Here is a 24,448-nt window from a genome sequence, read left to right on the forward strand (position 1 = left end):
TTTGGTCAGCTTAGGTTTGTTGAAAAACCACTGATTGTTTGTCTGCCAGTTTTTTTTTTTTTTCGTTTCTTAGTTTCTGCAACATGAAGGCTGCGGAGTGGCTCGAGAAATGATTAATCATTGTACTGTAATTAGCTTTGGGAGATGATCCACAAGATTGACTGATTCATGTCTTTATGGTGATGTGTAAAACCACTGCCTGATGTGTTTATAACTTTAATACAGTATAAATAAAATCAACTATTTTGATATGTGACCACATGCTGAAGGACTCTGCTTGACTGACAATCTGCTGTTCAGAGAACAATCTCGTCCTGATCCAGTGGCACGACTTCTACCAACGACTCCAAATTTACTGTGGTGGTTTACCCTGATGTAGTCTATATCGACGACCATTCATTTCCGGGATTTTGTTCCGGTCCTGCCAGATGTCCCTCATTTCGGCCGGATGTCCTTCACCTTCCTCTTTCTTTGTGTTGGCGTTCTAAACTCCAGTGGATTAATGATGACTATGGTTAATTGCTCCTCAGATCTCTGCAGGGTAAATCCAGACAGCTAGCTAGACTATCTGTCCAATCTGAGTTTTCTGTTTCACGACTAAAACAACTTTTGAACGTATACGTTCCACCAAAACAAGTTCCTTCATGAGGCTATTTAGCAGAGGCACCGTCGAAACGCCAATAAACCAGAGCTTCCTTCGCAGTGCTGCAGAGTAAGGTCCCTTCCACAGATGCATTCTGGGATAGGAGAAAAAGAACGCTCTGGGTTGTTTGCATTTCTTTAAACCAATCCCAATGGTCTTGGGCAGTGCTAAGCTCCAGACGCAGTGACGGTGGCTCTGCTACATAGTCTCAGAAAGGAACTTGTTTTGGTGGTGCATTTGCACCCCGCAAAAGAAAACGCCACGTACAATATTAAATGAAGTTAACTGTTGATACAACACAGTAACGTGAGCTATTTAAATTAGCTAATACATGGTTAAACCTCATTGGCTCTTACCAGTGTATCACCGTGTGTACTTGGTCTACAGCAATCCCACCAATCGGTCCCAAAGCGTCCCAGTTAGAGAGGAAATGCCCTAAACATATTATTTGTAAATCATTCCCTGAAAGAACCAAGCAGTCCTGCCTTGTTGCAACATCCACATTTTCTTCAAAACTTGACATTTTCAGCATGTAGCTTGCTAGTTTGAAGTTTGTTGTTTCTTGAAGCAAACCAAGACAACGGCAACACACAGAGAGAGGAAGGGGAGGGACTCATGCGCCGGATGTCAATTATCCTGGAAATGTACTTATGTGGATCCAGACTATGCTTACAGTAACACATGGATGCAGGAGAGCAAATGATATCTCTAGTATTATGTGAACAAGCAACTTTATGGAACAGTAGGTAGGGGGAGTGACGGGTCACAGCTTTTGAAGACCTAAGGGAGAGAAAAGGTTCACGTGTGTACCTTCTAGTGTCTGAATCAGAACATGATTTATTGCCAAGTGATTAACACTTACGAGGAATTTGTCTTGCTGGTTGGTGCATGCATAAACATAAACAAACATATTGAACATACATATGAAACAAACAAGAAATACCGAAACAAGTATACAATAATACAATTTACAAAATAGCTGTTTAACATAGGAAAAAAGAGGCTGAATAGTGCAGAATGTGCAAAAAAAAAAATGTATGTGCAATGGGCAGGTGTAGAGTCCAGGATGAAGGTTAATGTAACGTGTAGTGACTAGGGGTGGGGGGGGTTAAGAGTCAGTGTCCATGAAGTCAGTCACATATTGTCCTTTAGCTTTCCTGTTAAAATATTAACTTGGTAAGTGATTACAGAAACAGTGGAACCTGACCCTACTGAATAGAAAGAGAACTGGAACTTACTAATTAAACAAGAACAATTCTTGAAGGAACACAAACTATTTACAAAAACAATGCACATAGGTATATTAGAGGCAGCACTGAACATTTTCAGAGCTTTACAGTTCTTTGAGTATCTTATGGAGTCCAAATACTCATTGATTTCAATCGTAAACACAGGAGAGAAAGGTTTAGAGCCCCTGGACTTACATTCAGGGATGTGAAATTTAGCGAGCAGAAATACAAGATTTATAATAAAATATTTTACTTCCTTGTCTGTCAGGACAACCAAATCTTTATTTATACATTATTCAAAAAGCATAGTCAGAACATCAAAACAAAACACAAACATACATTATGCTGGGGGGGATTGCATTTGCATAACAAATAAATCAGTTCATGAAGATCTTATAGTAGGTAACGTTACATAGATTGATTTATTTCTTCTCAGATATGATTTTGACCCCTTTATATTACCCTTGAAAATGTCGGATTATCATATGCAGGTATTATTTTATTGGAGAATGCTTCATTAACATAACTTTAGTCCACATAAAGCTACAATTTGGAACACCAGGTACATTCTACACAAAAGGAAATCTCTATTATTAAGATTGGATGGAAAAAGGAGTTTGTGCCATAGTTCATTTAATGGATGATGGAGGAGATATATTAAGTTGTTCTGATCTTAAAATCAAATATGGATTGCTCTCATAAACAATACTCTGTTGTTGTCAAGGCCATTCCGGTGGCTATGACAACCTGATCAGGGAAATATTAAGATATCCTCCTGTAATATCTACTTCCAATACTAGGTTTATAGGTAACCATAACTAATTAGATAATAAATGTAACAACAACATATTGAGATCATCAATTACAACATTTCTTTACCTTAAAAGAAAATGTTTTATTTAATAGGTTTTCAAAGGTGAAAGTTATCAAAGTTAGAACTAAGTATTTCTCTTTTCCCCTGTTACCAAAATGAAAAAAGTTAATTTCAGAACAATTTACTATATTTATCCATGTAATGAGTTCTTAAGAGTGAGATTTAATTTAGAGTGTAACCAATTGTAATTCTTGTCATGTAGATATTGAATCCCAAGAACATCTTTTCTGTAGTTGGAATATTGTGAGTTTTGTGGGACAGAATCCATGAGTGGTAGTTACACAGCATGGGGCACGTTCAATCTCAAAACGGTGTTTTTAAAAAAAAAAATTTGTAGGCTACAATAGTTGCCAAAAAAGTGTTGACAGCTTTGAGGTAGAGACAATATATACAACAAAACATAACAAATAGAGAAAAATAAAGATACTGGGGGTCTTTCTAGTCAAATAGGGAATGTAAGCTTGACAAATAAAAGAACTACTTTTAACTACTTAAAAATATACAAGTCAAACGCAAAAAGGCTAGAGAAAATAAAATTAATAGTTAGAGCGGCACACAATGGGAGACTAATCAAAACAGTAGTTTCCAAGATATGTCACTAAACATTTTCTTTTGCAATTTTACTAGATTTGATCTTTTTCAGTGAGGAAAAAAACTATTTAAAATAATTTATAAACCAAACAAAGGAAGGCTTAGAACATCTCCATGTACTGCAATGAATATGATATTTACCCATAAGAATAATCATATTTGACTAAATCAGATACTGATGAATCTATATTAAAAATCTATATTATCATATAAAAGAGGATGTGTGGTAAATTGAGAGTAGGGACATTATCAATCTTAAGTGACAGCCAATCATGTAGCTCGGACCAGAAGCTGTTGGACACAGGGCAAAAGAAGATGTGTTCCAGAGTCTCATCAGCCATCTCTCAAAATACACAAGGGTCTAGGGCTGCAACTAACGATTATTTTCATAGTCGATTAATCTGTCGATTATTTTCTCGATTAATCGATTAGTTGTTTGATCTATAAAAATGTCAAAACATGGTGAAAAATGTGGATCAGTGTTTCCCAAAGCCTAAGATGACGTCCTCAAATGTCTTGTTTTGTCCAAAACTCAAAGATATTCAGTTTACTGTCACAGAGGAGAGAAGACACTAGAAGATATTCACATTTAACAAGCTGGAATCAGAGAAATCTTATTTTTTTTATTATTACGATTAATTGATTATCAAAATAGTTGGCGATTAATTTAATAGTTGACAACTAATCGATTAATTGATTCATCGTTACACCTCTACAAGGGTCTACTTCAAATTTGAATCTTTTTCTGAGAAAGTCAGTGACCGGATAGATCTTATAAATGATTTTAAAGTGAGTCTCAGAACAGAACAGGGTGTTCAACGCACCCCCATTTCAGTTTAAAAGAACGTGCTGAACGTGGCCCATGTATTACCTCTACTTGAGTATCAGATGGTGAAGTTTGGTATTTTTCTTCAAAACAAAGAAATTGAATTTTTGTGCAATAACATTTATATTATTAGTACATTTTATATTCACAAATGTCGTTTTTTAAGGTTATCCCAAATTTTTTAACTTTTAAAAAAGGAGGAAAAAATAAGTGCCTTGAGACTTGTTGAATTACTTGAAGTATAAATTAATTAAAGCCCCCCTTTATTAAATTTGAGTTAATTTATAAGGTTATTTTGATTTATTGATCTATTTGATATTCTTATTGTTTGTTATTGCTTCATATGGTTTTCTTATTGTTTTATTTATTTATTTTGTTATTTCCTCTATTTTATTTGTATGCTGCTTAGAATTATTTGTGAAATTGTTAAGAGGTATAAAAATGCCTGTTTTGTATTTGAAGAATGCACTGTGTCGGTACACGATCCGTTCTGCACATGCGCAAAATGTTCGCGCATGCGCGGTTGTACGAGGATTTACGACACTGCACGATCTGTTCCACGCTTCCGGTCGACAGCCAAGCTAACGTTAGTTTAGCTAACAGCTAATTCGGCTAACTGCTAGCTGAGACAGCATGTAATAACTTTAAAAGACCCTCAAAATAAAACTTGAAAATAAACGTTGACATATATAACAGCTGTTACGTCAGTTCTACTTTACTTGTGCTCATTTAAAATACAATCACTCAATACTTGTCTTTATTGTTATTACTGTGAAGTCTTAATTTAGCTGTAGCCTGCTTTTCCCATTACGTTTGAGTTAACGTTATTTTAGACTGAATCTAGCTGTCAGCTAGCGGTTAGCCGAATTAGCTGTTAGCTAAACTAACGTTAGCTTCCCGGTGGAGGCTAGCCATAGGCTAGCGTGGAACAGATCGTGCAGGTCGTATGGATACGTAAAACAGTATTATCTTGCGCATGTGCAGAACGGATCGTGTACCGACACACTGAATAAAAACAAAATTATATTGAGAGTGTCGGTACACGATAACGTATCAGCGTGCGACAGGGAGGAGTAGAAGGACCCATAGACAGTATGGAAGGACCCCGCAGTATGGTAACCATGCGCATGCGCATGCTAGACTTACGGTAACGAGACGTTTTGGTCTTTTCGCTGATAACCGCGTATTATCTGTGGGTAGCAACGCGTTAGTCACATATTAAACAGGTAACGTTAAGTAAGTTAAGTACATTCTGCTGTGAAAACTAATTTGACAATGTGGCTAAAGTTGAATATAACGTTAGCTAACGGTTGCAGATTAACGTTAGGTCCAGTTCTTCTCACGTACTAAAGTGACGTGCTGCCTCTAATGTGCTGGTTTTGTGCTTTAAATTCTTACACGCCATGGTAGTGTTCTAATTGTATTTTGAACATAAGTCCAACGTGTGTGTGTGTGTGTGTGTGTGTATCTCTCTCTCTCTCTCTCTCTCTCTCTCTCTCTCTCTCTCTCTCTCTCTCTCTCTGTGTGTCTGTCTGTGTACCAAATGTACCTACGAGTATAAATAAATGTACCTTGATTTATGTTAATCATGCTAATTTGCATGATAAAAACCAACAGTTAGTGTAAATGTGGTTAATGGGATTTCTATCAGTCTATCTTCCCTTTTAAAGTACAGTACAGATGCTCCTTTCCTTTCCACAGACATGTCATGTTTTGGTGGTGACCCTAACTTTTGCCCAGAATGTGGGAATGTTCTTCCTCTCCCAGGAGTAGGCCTACAGGACACAGTCCGCTGCCCCCGCTGCTCCTTCTGCATCCCTGTAGCAGGTACCGACTCTCCGCTCTGTGTCCCGCTCACTTCTAAGCATGTACACCCTGGACGAGAGGGCACAGAAACTAGGGGTCGCCCGATAGTGATACACTCCGATTCAGTGTTTACCAAGGCCCCGCACCCCCACTGACATTGACTCTAATCTTACATCCTGTCCTCTGCACATTATATTTGTTTCTGTATTTATTGTTTGTTTATTTCATATTATTGTTTAAATATGTTTTTATGTATGCACCATCAACCAAGACAAATTCCGAGGAAGTGCTACTCACCTGGCAATAAATCTTTTTTCTGATTCTGATTTTCTTTGTCACCTTGGACATGTCACCAAAAATACGGCTGATCTGCCTCCCAGGGGCCTTCTGTTAAATTAAACATATTCTATACATATTTTCTCACAGTATCTATTACTGTATTGACCGAAATATAAAACAGGTTTGTTTGTTTTCCCTATGAATATATCTGAAAAAGTGACGTGGTCCTATATTCGGGGTCTACACTTTTAAACCCCACTATACATCTACAATAACAGGTGGCGCCAAATATCAGTAACCTGGATGTGTCGCTCATGACCGGAGCCGTCCATCCAAACTGTCCACAGAGCCCGGGGGCTGAGAGACGCAGAGACACGCTGAGCTCCCCCAACAAAACTGTGATGCTAACTTTTAATATGATGGTGATAAACGCAGCAGAGTCGTCAAACAACTGCCAGTCAGCAGAGGAATATGGAGTCACAGAATGTGATGTACAGAGATGGAGAGCCCAAAAAGAGCGTCTTAAAACAACAATAGTGTCTTAAAACAACAAGTGTCTTAAAACAACGAGTCAAAGTAAAGCGTACCGCGGTCCCCAAGAGTGCCCCTAGAGTGACCGGAGGGTGTAAATATAGGATTGAAAAACCAAATATATATAATTATAATACGATTTTAAATAAGAAATATTTTCTTTATTGAAACAAAATGTGGTCCTCATAAAATCTTTTTCCAAAAGATAATTTTTGAAACTGAAGGGAGGGGGGGTCGTCCTATTATCGGGGTCGTTTTATATTTGGCTCATTCTTTTACAAGATTCAACTGCAAAGTGCTTTTCCAGAAACAATGGCCCTGGTACACTCAGTAATCCACACACATCACTGTGAACGGTTTCAAGAGAATAGCCCATATGTAAACTGCTGATATGATACCTTATTTCTAATATGTTGTCCCCCAGAGTTCTCGGGCCAGGAGATCTGCTCGACGGTCATCTTCAACCCTGTGGAGCAGTCGTCGGTGGCTCTGGAGGACGAGGACAACTCTGAGCTGAAGGGTGCTGTGGTAAGAAGAGACTCTCTGACTGCTGCGCGGAGAGCTGGAACTATTCCAAAGTTTTCTGTACTATTAATTGTCTCAGAAATAATTGTTTTTAATAATCTAATTGTCTCTTTCATCAAAATTAAAACATATTTCGTTATTACAAATTAAAGTTTTGAATGAATCTCAGGATACATCTTTTGGTTATATCCCTGTTATGTGACCCAGATAATGGAGTAACATGGGTACACAGCCTATGAAGTTTCTAACTGTACCCCCCCCCCCGTCATTTTTGTTGCTATGAACGTGTATAGGGTCAAGTGCCAACAACTAACAATTGAAATAATAAAAATATATAGTCCAATAATCACTTATATAATTACAATTTGGCATATCTAAACAAAATCAACAATTACCAGTCATATGCCTTGAAAAAAAAGAAAATAAATTGACAATTATGTCAGAATTGTTACAGGCCTAGCTGTGTGTGACGCTACCAGCTGTATTAACGCGGTGACCTGCTCCCTCTAGATTGACCGGCGCTGCTCTCGATGCAATAAAGAGGGGATGGTTTACCACACCAGGCAGATGAGATCAGCAGATGAAGGACAGACTGTCTTCTTCACCTGTATACACTGCAGGTAATCCATCTGAACATGCTGTGGGTTGTGGAAACTGTATTCAAACAGTGTGTGCTGCTGTGTGATCTTTTTGATTTTGGTGTTACAGGTATCAAGAGAAGGAGGACTCCTGAGAACAAGTCCAGCTCACCTTCTCCATTCCTCTCCATGCTTGTGCTCTCATGTTGCTGTCAGATAGTTGGATGCTTTCCCAACACATGGATTGTAAATATAACAGTGGTGGTTTATCTTACTGTTCTGGAATTATTAGCATTCACACTTTGAATAAAGTTTGATAAATTAATCTTAACTTTGGGTCCACTTGCTATCTTTTTCCGCCAGAGCTTTCAGTTGCATCTTGCGGTCTTCGTCAGTGGATAAAGTGCACTCAGGTTTAATGGAAATACTGTAGCTCAGTTCTCATTAGCCCCTTTTCCACAGCCTGTTCAAGGCGGGAATGTTGCGCAGTTCTTCCGCCTCGCCGCTCTGCATAAAAGGCACAGACACGGAATGTGGGGACAGAGATGTTAAGCCGGCAGCCAAGGTAGTAACAGTAAAACAGGTAGTAACTAAAACCACATGCTGGGGCAGCATTATGCCACCATTGTTTGGTTCAGTGTTAAAAAAAAGTAAAGCGGACGTAATGGCGGATCTTCTTCAGGGCAACACGCTGAGTCTCTGTGGGAAAGAGGCTACTGACGGATGCTGGGAGAAACAGTGCAAGGCTGCAGAAAAAAGCTTGTGAGAGGACCTTAAATTTAGATTTTTTTTTTGTTAAACTACAGTTTCCAGGATCAAAAATGAACTTAAACAGCTGAACAAGATATGACATTTATACAACTGAAGTTGTTTGTAATAATGTTTTTAAAGCTGCATAAATCCATTTGGCCTCTAGGGGTATCAAACAGGCTGTAAACACAACACTGACATATTTTCAACTTGTAAAGTTATGGGGAATGTGTAACAAACTGTTGCCTCTTAGCAAATCCAGCATAACCAGAGCGACATTATTTGGAGTCGTTTGTGTCCGCCTGATGAATGTGCACTGTATTACTCTCTTTCAGCTTTGTATTGGTCTCAACCAACCTCTGATAGATATGTCTCTTTGGCTGCTAAATGCTGCGCTATGTTTACCAGCAAGTCTCTAACTGTGTCTGCTTTATCAGAGCTGTTTGTCTGGAAATGGAGTTGGTGAGAGCTGAGTTTGGGATCCAGTAAACCAACACAAGCTAAAAGGGGCTAAATACAATGTGTAGCATTTGAAATGTTTGTCACGCTGCAGTTATCTCTAAATCTAAATCATGCCACAGATTTTTATAGAAGACAATGTATCAATATTTGATTGATGTGGAGTATGTTAAATACATGTAATATATATATATATATATATATATATATATATATATATATATATATATATATATATTAAAATATATATATATATATATATATATATATATATATATATATTAAAATATATATATATATATATATATATATATATATATATATATATATATATATATATATTAAAATATATATATATATTAAAATATATATTTCTCCTCTGCATTTCATTCATTGCAGTTGAAGAGGTTAACAAGGAAGTAGCTGCTCTAGTATCGATTTAGGACCCTTTTTTTTAAAGATTATTTTTTTGGGCATTTTAAGCCATGAGACATGAAATGGGAGAGAGAGAGAGAGAGAGAGAGAGAGAGAGAGAGGGGTGACATGCAGCAAAGGGCCGCAGGTCGGAGTCGAACCCGTGATGGAGTCTGAAATGATGAATGGTCTGAGAGAAAGACAGTTTTTAGTTATTATAATTCAGAATCCCAATCCACGCGCTCTGACTCAGTCCAGCATGTGGCGGTACGGCGCCTTTCAACTTGTGCAGACCACCGCCATTGAAAATAGCTGAAGAAGAACGTGACCAATAAGGACGCTGGTGTGGAGGTCACGTGCCCTTCAGACATGGCTGCACAGCGAAAGCGAGCTGCCGAGTGACAACAATGCAATGAGTTAGTTTATACTATAAAATACCTTTACTGTCAGGAATTCGTCGACATTTTATATCCGTCTTCACGGTAAATAATGGTTTTTACATACAAGCTAATACACTAATATCAAGAGCTTTGTCCCCTGTAGTTGGTTTGTTGTCAGTGACTGACTGTTGTGAGTCAACGTTACACATCATTTTGGAAAAAGCTGTTAGCATACTGTCACGCTTAAATACAAGTTAAACGTACACTATAAAGTGTTAATGCAAAGAATAAAAGCTCCCCAGTTTTATGTAATTAGATCATGATGTGCATTTAGGGCTGACCAAAACCAAAATAAAGTGCTAGATTTTTAAAGGGAATTTGGTTCAGTTGGACCGAATGCTCGTGTTTACAGTGGGCGTGCGTTCATTGACATTCCTCTTTATTTTGGTAGATAATGAAGCTACGTGTCCATCTGCAGTGTAAGAATCTGCATGAATACCTGCGAGAGCTGAGTCCTGAGATTTTGGACCGACTGTACAACCACCCAGCAACATGTCTGGCTGTCTACAGGTATGTTGGCTGGAACATTACTGTACTGATGCTCATGTTGTTGCTGTGACATATGACTCCCGTGGACTGTGGTGTGTCAGATTATATTGTGTTCGACCTTCTACAGGGACCTCCCCTCTCTGGCCAAGAACTATGTGATGCGTATGCTGTTCCTGGACCAACCTCTCCCGCAGGCAGCACTGGCATTATGGGTGAAAATAGACAGTCAGAAGTAAGTCATGTCTTCATTACACCTGTAGCAGCATTGTCAGTAGGGTGAACCATTTTGATTACGCTCTTGTACCACTTTGTAACATTTCTCCCACCGTCCTGTTGGTGAGTGGTTTTATTTATTCTTTTTTTTATTATTTACATCCACATTGGTTTTCTAAAAACCTCTGTGATGAATGACGATCCACATTAAATACAGTTTCTTTGTTTCTCTCATGGCGCAGATTTACTTGAAGGGGCTGGGCAATATATCAACATTATATCAATATCTTGATATGAGACTTGATATGGTGTTAGATTTTGGATATTGTTTTGTATCCTATAATGGCATAAGTGTTGTCTTTTCCTGGTTTTAAAGGCTGCATTACAATAAAGTAAATTAGAATTACAGTCCATGTATATAATTACATTACATACGTATGATACAAATAACATTTTGTTCAAATACAAATTCCCACCATGTCATACATGCCATGTTGTCTTTTTGCTTACAGTATCCCATTAAATTTTTCTATTTCATTGGTTGTTATATTTTTAATCATCTATTGGTATTTAACTCTTTGCAGTGAAACAAATATGATAATTGCGCTAAGAGATCTCAATGGGTTCTCATCTAAACTGATTTTCATCTTACATCATTTGCATCCGATACCTCTTTCACACCAATAACCAATAACCTAATCCCTATTGCCCAGACGATGTCACATAGTATAATGGGATCTGTCCATTTGAGGGATAATGTCACCCCCAGGATTGTAGTCTTACCAGGTGAAACCCCCTCTTAAACATCATTAAGGTGAAAGGAACTACAGGGTTAGCAGCTCTGTTATTACCGATTCAGCTGGAGAGAAACTGTGACTTCACATTTCAGATAAAAACCAGTTGTGTTCATTATGAGTTTCTTTGTCTGCTTGCAGGGATCATGACGAGTGTGTCTCGGTGTTGACAGGACTCCGCCTTTGGCACAGTCAGCAGCTGCAGGGAGGTCTGCAGGGCTACATTTTAAATCCAGTGTTCAAAGACAACCTGAGGATAGCTCTGCTCGGCGGGTAGGTCTGCTCCCTGGCAACACAGCCTTCGATCATCCTCTCTCTCATTCTGTTTTTACAAACTGATCACTCCACGATGAAAATTCAGCTATTGTGAACACACCTGCGTGTCAATGGAAATGTAGTTGTTAAATGTTTGTTCAAAACACACCAGCTACATGCCAGGATGTGGTTGGTTAGAGTTACAGACAATGATCCAAACCAGGGGTCAGCAACCTTAGCAGCATCTTAACCAGTGGCACACTAGCAACAAGTGTGCAAGAGAGTTTTTTGGAAATGTTAGTGTCCTCTCTTAACTGCACACCAAATGACCTCTTTCACAGCCATTGGCATAAGCACAACCTATTATTTACGGTAGTTTGATTGACTTTCCCACCATTCCACATTTAATGAAGACCCGCCTTACACTGCCTCTGATTGGCTAGTACTCTTTGCCTTCTTCACAGAATGCGGCGCGAAGGGGAAAAAAAAGAACACTGCCTGCGCGGGCTCTGCATATGATGGCAGTCTTAGCTGATCCAGCACACTGATTAACAAGAACATTTCAAAATGGCACTTCATATTAAAAAGGTTGCCGACCCCTGATCCAAACTGTTCATAATATCTCACTCTCACAGGATAAACCAAGTTTTCAAGTTTGATTTCTAATAGTTTTGACACATTTAAGCTGTGAGTGCAGTACTGTAGCTACAGTTGTCCCCTGCTGTGTGGACACACAGGGGCAAAGCGTGGGCGGATGAGGGCAGCTCTCTGGGTCCCGACCGCCACGCGCGGGACATTGAGAGCCTGGACCGATACGCCATCGAGCGCTGGGAGGTCATCCTGCATTTCATGGTGGGTTCTCCCTGTGCTGCGGTCAGTCAGGACCTGGCTCAGCTGCTAGTCCAAGCAGGCCTCATGAAAAGGTACGCCGCAGCAGTAATAACCCGCCGAAGTTTGTTTCTACGCTGTAAAATCTCCCGCTCAGTACATACCTGGATCAGTTCTTGAAGAACCAAATTTAAATCATCAAAAATGTTTGTCTATGCTATTTGAAAATATATCATTGTCCATAACATATAATTATCAGATTTCGTTAAACTTAAATATTGATGTTAGTGTTGGCCTCCGAAAACGTATCCTTCGCTGACCCCCCGCTGAATATGCTTTTGATGACCAACTCACTTGATACAATGCTGACTCAGCGCTGTGTAACGATGCAATAAAGACTGAGGCTAGCGCCAACAAGGCCCAGGCAAAAAGTGATGATCCATGTAGGAGACATGGTTAGATTGATGATTTATTGTAAGTATTTTCAAACAATATGTGTCACTTTTATGTGAGAAAATGCTTTAAGGGTGAGGACAAATGGATTAATTTGGCAATCTCTGCAAACTTTGCCAATTACAATAAAAAGCAGGACAGAGCTTCTAATGATACCCTAAACTGGACACACTGGATAGTCTAATACTGAAAGGGGCGTTTTCTAACATAACCAGTAACCCTTCCAAAAAAAAAAAAAAGAAGCTAGAATGCTAACTCTTGGCTTTGGAAGCAATAGGCTAGTTAGCGAGGCTTACTAGCATTAGAAGCTAAGATTGAGCAGATAAACACTCTTGCTCTTTTATTTTGGGAAGGGATAAAACAGACGGAACACTCTAAACCAGGGGTGTCAAATTAATTTCAGTTCATGGGCCACTTCCCGCTAATCTGATCTCAAGTGGGCCAGACCAGTAAACCTCTCCAGAAAGATCAGAAACTTTATCTGCCACAGCGTTTCTTGTCAGCTTGATGTTGGCAAACGCAAGTTGCTTCTGCTATGACAGCGTTCTAAGGCCATTGCTGGTTAAAAATAATAATGTTACAGACCCGGGAGAGAGTGGTAATATTCCGAGAAAAAACTCTGAATTTTTAAGATTAAAGTCATACATTTACGGAAAAAGAACTCGTAAATTCCCTGCAATTTTCACACTTTGCAAAGTCATCCAGTGGGCATGATTGGACCCTTTGGCGGGCCGGTTCTGGCCCAAGGGCCGTATGTCTGACACCCCTGCTCTAAACTCTTTCTTGACAGCTCAATGCACAGCGCTCTGCCATGTGGACAGTCCCGGTCCAAGGTTTACAGACCGGCCGCGTCTAGTAACTAAGCTATGATTGGACAGTCACACATTGGGGGAGGGGTTTAGTGAATGGTCAGTTCTTTAAACAGTTGGGTACATGGATGCCCCACCCTCCTCTCTGTGCAAACCTAAATCAGAGGAAATATGTGGTGAATATTATTATTATTATTATTATTATTATACAGGCCTTTGGAAAGGTGCTACTTGGTCCCATGAAAAAGCCAGTTTAAACATGGATGAGCGCCAGCTTTATGCCTATACTCACACTTGACTTGACTTCCATATGTAATGACAGACTCCACCCAAAGAGCAGACTGTTCCATAACTAGGGTTGGGCATTGTTTGGATTTTAACAATTGTGATTACAATCCCGATCCTTGCTTTCAATTCCGGTTCTTATCGATTCTCGATTCCGATTCTTTGAGGGGTAGAGTTGAAACGGGTCACATGCTTATTTCACAGATCAGAGGAAAACTAAAATTTTGATTCAGTGGTGGTTTTCAGTTTTACCAGGCTTTTTTCAATGTAAAATAAAGCCACACTAGAGCGCCGCTTACTGCGCTCCATGGCTGCAACACAAGCGCCTGGAAGGACGGCGGCCGCTACGGAAACCAAAACTTCCACGTGTTAAATTTGGAACTGATGATCGGATTCGAAACGATTCCAATAAAAAACATTCCATGGAAATCGTAATTTTTGAAACGATTCCAAGTTGGAACCGGTTCTCGATGCCCAGACAACGAGATAGTCTGTGCATGAGCAGAATCCATCGTCAAAGAATGAATAAAGAAAAGAGCGTTGACTCCATAGAAGTTTAGCTCTAGGTTGAATTCTAGCTGTGTTAGTGCTACAGAATGCATGTAGCCCATGTTGTCCTGTCTTGTGCTCTGTTTGTCAGTGAGGCAGGAGAGGCACCCTACATCACCTCGGCTGGTTTCCAGTTCCTGCTGCTGGACACAGCCTCTCAGCTGTGGTACTTCACCCTGCAGTACCTCAAAACGGCTCAGGTACCGCTGGATCATCTGTAGGCGTGGGGAATAAAATCGAAATTCTTATGTATCGTGAGGTTTTATTTATTTTCTTTACCAATAATTGACCTAAATATTTTCTGTTTATACGGTTCTGCTAACGGCGACTACATCATATCCGTTTCCAGGGAAACAGAGCGAAAGCATTAACATGTTATGTTCTTATTTACAAAGTAAATAAATGTCAGACTGACTGACTGACTGACATGTGATGTTCATTCTTCTTAGACAACTATTAGTTTTTAGAAATGTCTCATGATATATTGTCTCTAGAAGGGTTTTATTCAACTTGAGTTTTGGTTAAAGAAGGAAAAGAAAATCCCAATACTCAATAAATCTAATCACAATACTTCTAGAATCACAATAAGTGAAAATCCCAGTACAAATCCAATCGGCACCCATGTATCAGGAAAGAATTGAATCGGGACAGAAGCATATCGCCCCAGCCCTAATCATCTGCTACTCTCACCTGATCAGCTTTAAAGAAGTTGGACCAGTGGTTGTCATCCATGTAGCATTAAGGCTCTAGAGTCTCTATAGCCTGTCATTACTCTGATTAGTTCATCTTCAGCAGAGAGGGCTGTAATCAGTGACTGGAGCTGCTCCACTGATTGACTGGAATTAAAAGGTGCAGACTGTTTCTGCTAGACTCAGACTAACGGCCTGTAGAACCCTGATCAATGCCCTGCTGAAAAAGAACGTCCATTGCTGGGAATGGAATGAATACAAAATAAAGGAGGACAAAGTAAGCCTAACTAACCATGTCATGGCAGTTCACCCATGAAAGTGCAGCATAAAGGGATGCAGTGCAGTGACAAAGTCATTCTGACTGAGAAACCTTTATACAGCAGCAGGTTAATTCAACTCGGTCCCGTTTGTTCTGTCCATTCTGAATAATCAGTCATTTGCCAGTAAAATAGAAAAGGAAACAGGCCTTATACAGGAACAGGAACAGTGTTTCAAATCTGAATCTTTTAGGCTAATTAATTGATAAATAAAGGTTTTATTACTTTCCCATCACAATTGTATTTCTAGCAGTGTGGACAATGTAAGTGAACAGTTGAGTGAATATATGGATTGTTAAGGATGAAAAAGATTATTCTTCCTTTGAGGCTCTTCATTTCAGATTTGATAGTAGTTTAACAGAAAAAAAACAATAATGGACAATAATCAGTAAATGAAAACTGTATTTGTGTTAAAAGGAGAAATCATTTTCAGCATAGTGGTGAGTGTCACATGAGCTGAATTGTGGAAATGTACATTATACTGAATGAACTATGGGGCTGTTATTGTAGTAAAAGTATTTTGTGTTTGTTGTGCAACTGTATCTTAATCTGCGTGTGTAATCAGATTTGTAAATTTAGTAAAGAATCTCTAAATCTTTAGTCGGACATCTCAGTGTATTAAGATGTGTAACTGTGTAGACACATCTGTAAATGTGTTTATAGTCTATATTGGCGGCGTTTAATTTCCGGGATTGCTCCGGTGCCGCCAGAAATTCCGCCAGATGTCCCACTTTTCGGCCGGATGTCCATTACCTTCTGCTTTCTTTGTGTTGGCGTTCTAAACTCGGGTAGATTTCTGAGGACTATGGTTAACTGCTCCTCAGATCTCTGCAGGGTAAATCCAGACAGCTAGCTAGACTATCTGTCCAATCTGACTTTTCTGTTGCACGACTAAAACAACTTTTGAACGTACACACGTTCCACCAAAACAAGTTCCTTCCAGAGGCTATTTTGCAGAGGCACCGTGGTCCGCCCAAGACGATTGTGATTGGTTTAAAGAAATGCCAATAAACCAGAGCACGTTCTTCTCCCATCCCAGAATGGCTGTGTGGACTAGCCAGACCTTCCTTCGCAGCGCTGCGGGGGAAGGTCTGGATATGCGAGACTACGTGTTTATAGATCTGTGAATGTGTGAATGTTTTTCCAGCTTTTGGAGCAAAATACTTAGAATAATATCTATGCACGCACTTACAGATTTGTCTACACATTTACGAAACTCAGTGCACTTGTAAGCCAGAATATAGTTTGGAGATTCTTTTACACATTTACAAATCTGATTACGCGCACACGGAATGAGATACAGTTGCACAACTCTCCACAAACATAATTATTGCAAATAGTTTTCCTAGAATAATGGCTCCATAACTTACTATGTGAGCAATTAGAGTGTGGGCAATTCCAATCATCGTCAATGTTTTTTGTTAGAGGCCTGCATTTATTTGTTCATGCCGGCTATTATTTGAATAGCTGCCTTTATTTGAGAATGTTGACTTATATACTGTTGATAATCTGTGTCTTGCAGTCCAGAGGGATGGAACTGGTGGAGATCCTGTCATTCTTATTCCAACTCAGCTTCTCCACTCTTGGCAGAGTGAGTGCACAGCAGTTTGTGTGTGTCTGTCTGTGTGTCTGTCTGTCTTACTGATCATGCGTTGCCTGTGTGCCCCAGGATTACTCGGTGGAGGGCATGAGCGAGTCATTACTCACCTTCCTGCAGCACCTGCGGGAGTTTGGGCTGGTGTTCCAGAGGAAGGTGAGACTCTGAGATCCACTAACAACCTAGCATACTGTCAGCAGTTCTTCTCCCATCTCCTTCACATGAGGAGAAATTGTAATGATCCTCCGTCATCAGGGTATATACCTGTACTTCAACTAGAAAATTAATCCCAAAAGATACAGACAATTGAAATAAAAAGAGAGCAAATGGTTTATATGCTTACATGCAAGCGACATTCAGAAAGATGAGCTAGTATTCACGTAGATAATAGCAATAACAGCTCACACATCACAGTCACAGCAGGAATGACTGAGGCAATAGATAACAAAAGAAAAGTACCATGAATAATAAATAAAACTAAAAAACATGTACATACATTTTAAAGGGGTACTCCAGTGGTTTAGTATTGTTTTTCCATGACAGATTAGCAGGAAACAGATTAATACAAACATTCAACAAGCAGCAGCAGAGATATGATTGTTGACAGCTGAACCAGATGTGTTTGTAATGAAGTTTTCTAGTTGTGCTTGGGGTTTGATTTTATTTTCACTTGGAGAACTAATCCTGGTTCTGAATGGGATTACATTTCTACAGAAATGTACAGTATAGTGACCAGTAAAAATAGTTGAAGCATTTTTAGGGATTTAGCTGGGATTTGGTGAACTTGCAGCACGCAGTATGCACTAAAAATGCAGCTAATCCTCTGGTTGGTGTCTTTAGATTTTGGCACTAATAGGTCAGAAAAGTGAGAGAAAAATAGCCTGTCAAAACACAAAACTACATTTTTACAGCAAGTCAGTGTCACTTTTTGCAGCAACCATCATGTGACTGATGAATGACCAAAAACCAACCTGTCTTATGAAGGCAGAATTAGCGGAGCAAAGAAAAGATGTAAAAGTAAAAGTGAAAGATGAAAACTAACCATTTAGAAAGGAGTGAAATTGGTTTAGATATCCTGCATATAGTCATGATAAGTATATATAGTTGTAATATGTTCTGTGTGTGTTGTCCTCAGAGGAAGTCGCGGCGGTATTACCCGACCAGGCTAGCCATCACTCTGGCTGCAGGAGTCACTACCAGCTCGTCCTCGTCCTCCTCCTCTACTCTGGCCTCCCCCCCTGGTACTGGAGACACCGGCTTCATTGTGGTAGAAACCAATTATCGTATCTACGCCTACACAGGTATGTCCGAACACGAGAAGCTTTTTGTGCTGCATGTTAACACTAATAAATCGATTTGACCCAATGTGCAAAGGAACACGCCGACTTATTGGGACTTTAGCTTTTTCACCGTAACCCCCAGAGTCTGACGCCCCCACCGCTAGCCTAGCTTAGCACAGATCCTGGAGGTAACCGGCTCCATCTAGCCTACTGCTCCCAATAAGTGACAAAATAACGCCAACATTTTCCTATTTACATGTTGTGATTTGTATAGTCACAGTGTGTACAGATAACAAGATCACATGAGACACAGCCATCTTCTAACTGTATACATACTGGGAACTATATTCTCAGAAGGTGAAGCACTGCGGAGTGATTTGCTCGCAGCACCTGAAAACCCCCGTTGTCAGGAGCAGAGAGTAACAACGGTGCTTTTCAGGTGTTGCGCTAATCATAGCCCAAGTAGCAGAAGTAGCAAAATGTTGGCGTTATTTTGTCACTTATTGGGAGCAGTAGGCTAGAGCCGGTTACCTCCAGGATCTGTGCTAAGCTAGGCTAGCGGTGGGGGCGTCAGACAGAGTTACGACACGCACGAAGATGAGAAGGGTATGTATGGACTTATCTAACTCTGGGAGATACGGTGATTAAGACAAAATCCCAATAAGTCGCCGTGTTCCTTTAAGTCCCCATTGATATGAATCCATGCTGGAGAAGGCTGGTAGACTTAGAGATTGGGTTTGGGCCACAGCAGCTGGCTGTGAACTCTGAACGGCACTACAGTGAAATCAATCCGACCAGTGAGTACGGCACTACGCTGCCCACATGTATACAGCAGTCAGTGACAAGACTTCGACATTTTTGGGAAAATGCTTATTCACGTTCTTACTGAGAGTGAGACGTTCAGATGGATACCAATCTCATGTTTATGTGTTCAGGACGTGGTTAGCTTAGCATAAAGACTGGATGCAGGGGCAAACAGGTAGCCTGGCCCTGCATGTGTTCAAAAATAACACCAAGCAACTCCTCTAAAGCTTACCACAATTTATTCCAATGATTCCTTCAGTTCATTTGATCGTGTGTTCATAGTGTTTAAAATGCTTCACATTGCAGCATCATTAGGACAAACAGCCTTTTCTGTTCCGGGGTCATATGTGGTCCTGTCTGGGATCATTTTAAACTTCATCTGTAGTGAAGAGGGAGCAGTCTTGTTGATGATCATCAGTCATGGATGATCTGGTGATCCTGTTTTATGGTGATTTATTGTATTAGTCTGTGTTTTGTATTGTTTTGTCTGTATTTGAGTTTTGCATTTTAAGGTGTGTATATATTGATACCTTTGTGTTCTCTACTGTCTTTTATGTAATTGATGAGTTGTTGTATTTTAAAAAAGGGTCCATCTAGGGACTTGCATTGCAAAATAGCTTAGGCTATAAATGCTGTGGTGTGTGACATATGTCTATGCTACATACTTTCCTTTCCTTTGTCCCTATACAAATAAACATACAAAACAAAAGGATGAAGAAGTTGGCGTCAGCCTCCAGAAGCTGTACTGACGTGTTTGTGTGTCCCTCCCAGACTCGGAGCTTCAGATTGCTCTGGTGGCTCTCTTCAGTGAAATGCTCTACCGCTTCCCCAACGTAGTGGTTGCCCAGGTAACCAGGGAGTCGGTGCAGCAGGCCATCGCCAACGGCATCACAGCACAGCAGGTACTCAACTACTGCACACACAATGTACTACTATGGGTGGAGGGGGCATTGTAAATACCCTTTAATAACTTTTGTCATTAACCGGCAATACTATGAGAAATATTCATACATTTTTCATAAAGATTAGAATTCGTTTTCATAGAGTAATATATATATGCTGCCATAATAGTGCCCAGTTGGCCCCCAAATACCAACATGTTCTCCTTCAAAAACGTCCAAAACATATCTCAGTTAATACAGTTTTCTTCTTATATTTTGAATGTACATTACTTACATTGAGCTTTTCTTAAGATTTAACCAAAAGTGTTAAAAAAGTACCTCAGCACTCCAAAGTTTTGTAAACTGGTGGTACCAATGTACTGTATGTACCAGGGAGGTATGTGTTAAACAGAAACTGTACACATTGGGCTTCATGTCTGTATGATATGTAATGGGCATTTTTCTCACCCAACAGTGTGCGTAGATCAGATTTTCCTTAAAAACATCCACCTGAATATGAAAAGTCTTTCTCCTCCCCTCCAGATTATCCACTTCCTGAGGACCAGAGCCCACCCTGTCATGCTCAAACAGGTACATCAAACCCATCCATCCTTCCTTCCCTCTAATAGTAATGCGTGGTTGTCCTGTAACGGCTCTGCACAGCGGCTTCATCCTCCCTCTGTGTTCTTCAGACTCCCGTGCTGCCTCCGACCATCACAGATCAGATCCGCCTGTGGGAGCTAGAGAGAGATCGACTGCGTTTCTCAGAGGGTCAGTTTTCAGTTCAGCTCTTTTTTTTTGATCGCATTGAACCCATTTTAAAAATTCATACATATTATGTTATATATTAGTTATTGCTATGATCTAAGGCCTAATTCCCACGTACATGGGTATTTTTTTTTAAACAGGGTTTTTCCTTTGTTGGTTCCCAAAACAAATCCTTTTCACACATGCGCTGTTTAAAAAAAATCTCCGTCCACATGGAGACGCAAAAACGTGACTGAAGCGCTGTAAAGAGCACGCGTGGCCAACAGGCGGCGATATAACCCAGGCGCGCAAAGAAGAAGAAGAAGATCAGTCAGCCAATCAGAAGCATTAAAAAAAAGCTGTAACCGGAAGACTACAGTCTCGTCCAAGTCGCCCGCCGACGTCGCCCGCCGACGTCGGCGGGCGACGTCGGCGGGCGCTGTGTCGTTGCATTGTGGGATTATTTAGCAGTAACCTCCGTAGCATTCTGACACCTCCGCTCCCTAACACAACACAAGAGTAAATGTACATCTATGTGTAAACATAAGTAAGTCCTGCTAGCAAGCCTGTTACAGCACTATTTTGGCGCCTCACAAAAGAGATAAGGCAGATGCAAAACGCAGGTCTGCCCATTTATTTTGAATGTGGGTAATAAGATTAGGCTGTGGCTGTGCGGGCTGCAGAAAAAAATCCTCAGTGGGCCTACGGTGAAAAGTTGAGAACGATTCAACTTTTGTAGAAACTCCACCCTGTGTCCCGCTACGGTGGCCAGTCATGTGCGCGGGGATCAGACTTGTCAGTGTTTTGAGGCGGTGTGAGAGTCCCATACAGGAAACGGGAAACATCACTGCCCTCTATCGCTGCCACAAGAAAGTTTTAAAACACCAAACACAAGCACTGAACTGCCCGGAAGTTTGGGGAACAGCTGAATGTTTCCTCAGTCGCTCCGTCTCTTTTCTTTCTCTCTTTCTTTGGGAAATGAAGCCACACTCGGAAATGTAACAACAATAATTGTGAAAAATGATTGGGCCATTTCAGTGACACTCCCACACAACCCTGCGAAAATTGCACACTTGTGGCGTTACAAGCCCAAACTCTCTCTGTCTACATGGCAACACAAACATTGTTTCTAAAAGTCTTCACCCTGGCCAGAGTTTTCCCAAAAACGTAGTTAAGGGAGAGTGTGTGTGGCGAAGCTGCCAATGGAAGGTTGTGACTGATCTGTGTGTCTGTGTGTGTGTGTGTGTGTGTGTGTGTGTGTGTGTGTGTGTGTGTGTGTGTGTCTCTCTCTCTCTCGCTCTCTCTCTCTCTCTCCAGGAGTGCTCTACAACCAGTTCCTCTCCCAGGTCGACTTCGAGGTGCTGCGAGACAGAGCTCAGGTCAGATTTTGTTTCCTATCTCCATGACTAAATAAGATAATACCTTATAATCATTATTTTATGTATTTAATAATCCATTTAGATGTATACATGATGTACATTGTTTGTTGTTAACAGTAAAACGTCATTTATAAAATCATGCCAACAATTATTTTAATAGCTTAGTATTCTATGCACTAAAATGTATGTGCTGCCTTCTTGGCCAGGGCTCACTTGTAAAAGAGATTTTAATCTCAATGTGATTTTTTTTTTTTTTTTTTCACTGGTAAAATAAAGGTAAAATAAAATTAAATAAAAAAAAAAGGTATGTACAAAGGCTTTAGGCCGCCAATGTTATTGTAGGCCCAGTTTAATATGCAACTTAATTTTATACAATATGTAGTAGGGGGTCCCTGCTCCATCTCTCTGTTAAGGGGTCCTTGGTTTAAAAAACGTTGAAGACCCCTGTATTAAATCAACTAATCGATTAGTTGTCAAAATCATATGAGTATAACTTAGAAGTTAATATCAGTCTCTGAGACGCTTGCTAGCAGAAAATGATCCACCAACCTTTGGCACTTCTGCTGCTACACTAACTGGTTGCAGCCCCAGTAGTTCCTGTTAGACCACCGTTGTGCCTGCTGCTGTTTAATGGCGTGCTGTGCTGCAGGGTCTGGGCTGTCTGGTGTGGCAGGACGCGGCTCACAGGGTGATGGTGGTGTCGCCACAGGGACACAGCGAGGTCAAGAGGTTCTGGAAACGACAGAAGTCCAGTACGTAACTGCAGGAAGAGAAACCAGCTGCAGACCTTCCAGCCCCAGCCACAGTTGCTGTAAGAAAGTGGAGATATTATACTTATTTTGTATGTTTCATAAAATGTTGACTACTATGTTTTGTGGATTAAATGGTTATAAGAAGAAAATGTGCACCTGTCTTCTATACTGTACATAAAACAATGTCTAACTATGAATGTGGATTTTAATATTCTGTCTAAATATGGATGTAGATTTTAATATTCTGCCAATCTCATTTAAAGGTACCCTACTAGTAGCACTAGTTCTTTACAGTTAGTTAGAATTGTGCACCTGGACCAGGATGTGCATGTGCGTGAGAATGGGGACGACGATAGTTGGTGGTGGCAATTACGCACCAAGAAACTCCAATGCACCAACAAAGGGAGTGAAGGAGAAGACTTGCAGCTAGTAAATATGGTTTTAAACAATGTAGGATTTAAAATATTGAAAAAGCAGCTTATCATATGGTGTATGAGGAAGGAAATACATTCAACAGGTTTGTTTGCAACAAGCAAAGTAAATGTTTACTTTGCTTGTAAAAATTGTTTTACAAGAAAACCCTACAGGGACCCTTAAGCCTTTTTTAGCTATGTTCATGAGCTGTGCTACTTAGCAGTTCTGCACATGCTTGGAAGCATTATTTCATAGGGGGGTATGGGTTGAAATAAGCTACCAGGGAATATTATACCTGCATAAAATATATATAACATATTATAAAAGAGTATCAATATAAACACATTCTTACAGTATACATGGCGTGAGTAGTGTTGTAATATAAAATTATTCTGAAGTAGGAGCATTATTTGATAAGGGATTTAGTCTTGAATTGAAATACACTACTTCTGTAATCTTTCATAAAAATATAATAGAGAATTAAAATATGCTCCTCATATTATTACTGTACAAGTACCCCTGTTGGTATTCAAAAACATAAAGATGTCACAATACTGGCAGGAATACGTAACCCATAAGGAAGCATTTTTTGACATGACCACAGAAATCGTCAGAACACCGGACTTAAAAAAAAAAACCCACCATACCATAGTCCTCATAAATCCACCGGAGTTTAGAATGCCAACACAAAGTAAGCCCAAAGCAACGGACATCCGGCCTAAATGAGTGAAATCCAGCGGTATTTCCGTCGGCAACGGAGCAATCCCGGAAGTGGAACGTCGTGGATATAGAATATGTTATGGCCGATACCTGATCCACTTAATAAGGTCAGTGTCGGCACTGATATGGATCTGTGTCATATACATACATACATTACATTTTGATTAAACCAGAAAACACGACTGATCTATTTTATAATGGAAGGTGACGGACATCCGGCCAAAATGAGGGCGGAATTTTCGGCGGCA

The 24,448-nt window shown here is 40.0% G+C and overlaps 4 protein-coding genes across 6 annotated transcripts in view; all 4 read left to right on the top strand.

Annotated features, from left to right (window-relative positions):
- Positions 1-603, top strand: part of vars2 (valyl-tRNA synthetase 2, mitochondrial) — a 56,589-nt gene extending 55,986 nt beyond the window's left edge. Inside the window, exon 31 of the mRNA XM_035993233.1 lies at positions 563-603. The gene's annotated coding sequence lies outside the window, so the exon portion shown is untranslated. The remainder of the gene's footprint in view (positions 1-562) is intronic.
- mgat1b (alpha-1,3-mannosyl-glycoprotein 2-beta-N-acetylglucosaminyltransferase b) overlaps positions 1-13,372 on the top strand; it is a 34,551-nt gene extending 21,179 nt beyond the window's left edge. The window contains exon 4 of the transcript XR_004895408.1: positions 13,361-13,372. The gene's annotated coding sequence lies outside the window, so the exon portion shown is untranslated. The remainder of the gene's footprint in view (positions 1-13,360) is intronic.
- polr1h (RNA polymerase I subunit H) lies at positions 5,257-8,213 on the top strand. Of its 3 annotated transcripts, XM_031279080.1 has the most exons (6): positions 5,285-5,389; positions 5,574-5,592; positions 5,863-5,990; positions 7,204-7,307; positions 7,815-7,924; positions 8,013-8,213. In XM_031279080.1, the coding sequence occupies exons 3-6, from the start codon at positions 5,867-5,869 to the stop codon at positions 8,035-8,037; spliced, it is 363 nt and encodes a 120-aa protein (XP_031134940.1). In that variant the 5' UTR covers positions 5,285-5,389; positions 5,574-5,592; positions 5,863-5,866; the 3' UTR covers positions 8,038-8,213. The 3 variants fall into 3 exon arrangements, with proteins under 3 accessions (XP_031134941.1, XP_031134939.1, XP_031134940.1); XM_031279081.2 differs by lacking the exons at positions 5,285-5,389; positions 5,574-5,592 and adding an exon at positions 5,257-5,278 and having other exon boundaries at positions 5,865-5,990; XM_031279079.2 differs by lacking the exon at positions 5,574-5,592 and having other exon boundaries at positions 5,261-5,389; positions 5,865-5,990.
- On the top strand, positions 9,781-23,215 carry gtf2h4 (general transcription factor IIH, polypeptide 4). The gene is made up of 14 exons (XM_031279078.2): positions 9,781-9,987; positions 10,337-10,455; positions 10,562-10,666; positions 11,583-11,714; positions 12,434-12,619; positions 14,712-14,820; positions 17,149-17,217; positions 17,296-17,379; positions 18,359-18,524; positions 20,079-20,209; positions 20,732-20,779; positions 20,881-20,959; positions 22,253-22,314; positions 22,964-23,215. Exons 2-14 carry the CDS (start codon positions 10,340-10,342, stop codon positions 23,072-23,074), a joined length of 1,398 nt encoding a protein of 465 aa, XP_031134938.1. The 5' UTR covers positions 9,781-9,987; positions 10,337-10,339; the 3' UTR covers positions 23,075-23,215.
- Positions 23,216-24,448: the final 1,233 nt, after the last annotated feature.

The sequence above is a fragment of the Sander lucioperca genome, chromosome 16 (assembly GCF_008315115.2).
Source record: "Sander lucioperca isolate FBNREF2018 chromosome 16, SLUC_FBN_1.2, whole genome shotgun sequence".
Lineage (NCBI taxonomy): Eukaryota > Metazoa > Chordata > Actinopteri > Perciformes > Percidae > Sander > Sander lucioperca.

What these genes read in the sequence shown, in the direction of transcription:
- polr1h (XM_031279081.2), top strand. Translation starts at nt 5,867, where the DNA reads ATGTCATGTTTTGGTGGTGACCCTAACTTTTGCCCAGAATGTGGGAAT. An exon ending in CTGAGCTGAAGGGTGCTGTG is followed by an intron (nt 7,308 to 7,814) that starts GTAAGAAGAGAC and finishes TGCTCCCTCTAG; the next exon opens with ATTGACCGGCGCTGCTCTCG. An exon ending in TTCACCTGTATACACTGCAG is followed by an intron (nt 7,925 to 8,012) that starts GTAATCCATCTG and finishes TTGGTGTTACAG; the next exon opens with GTATCAAGAGAAGGAGGACT.
- gtf2h4 (XM_031279078.2), top strand. Translation starts at nt 10,340, where the DNA reads ATGAAGCTACGTGTCCATCTGCAGTGTAAGAATCTGCATGAATACCTG. An exon ending in TCGTATCTACGCCTACACAG is followed by an intron (nt 18,525 to 20,078) that starts GTATGTCCGAAC and finishes TGTCCCTCCCAG; the next exon opens with ACTCGGAGCTTCAGATTGCT. An exon ending in TCGACTGCGTTTCTCAGAGG is followed by an intron (nt 20,960 to 22,252) that starts GTCAGTTTTCAG and finishes CTCTCTCTCCAG; the next exon opens with GAGTGCTCTACAACCAGTTC.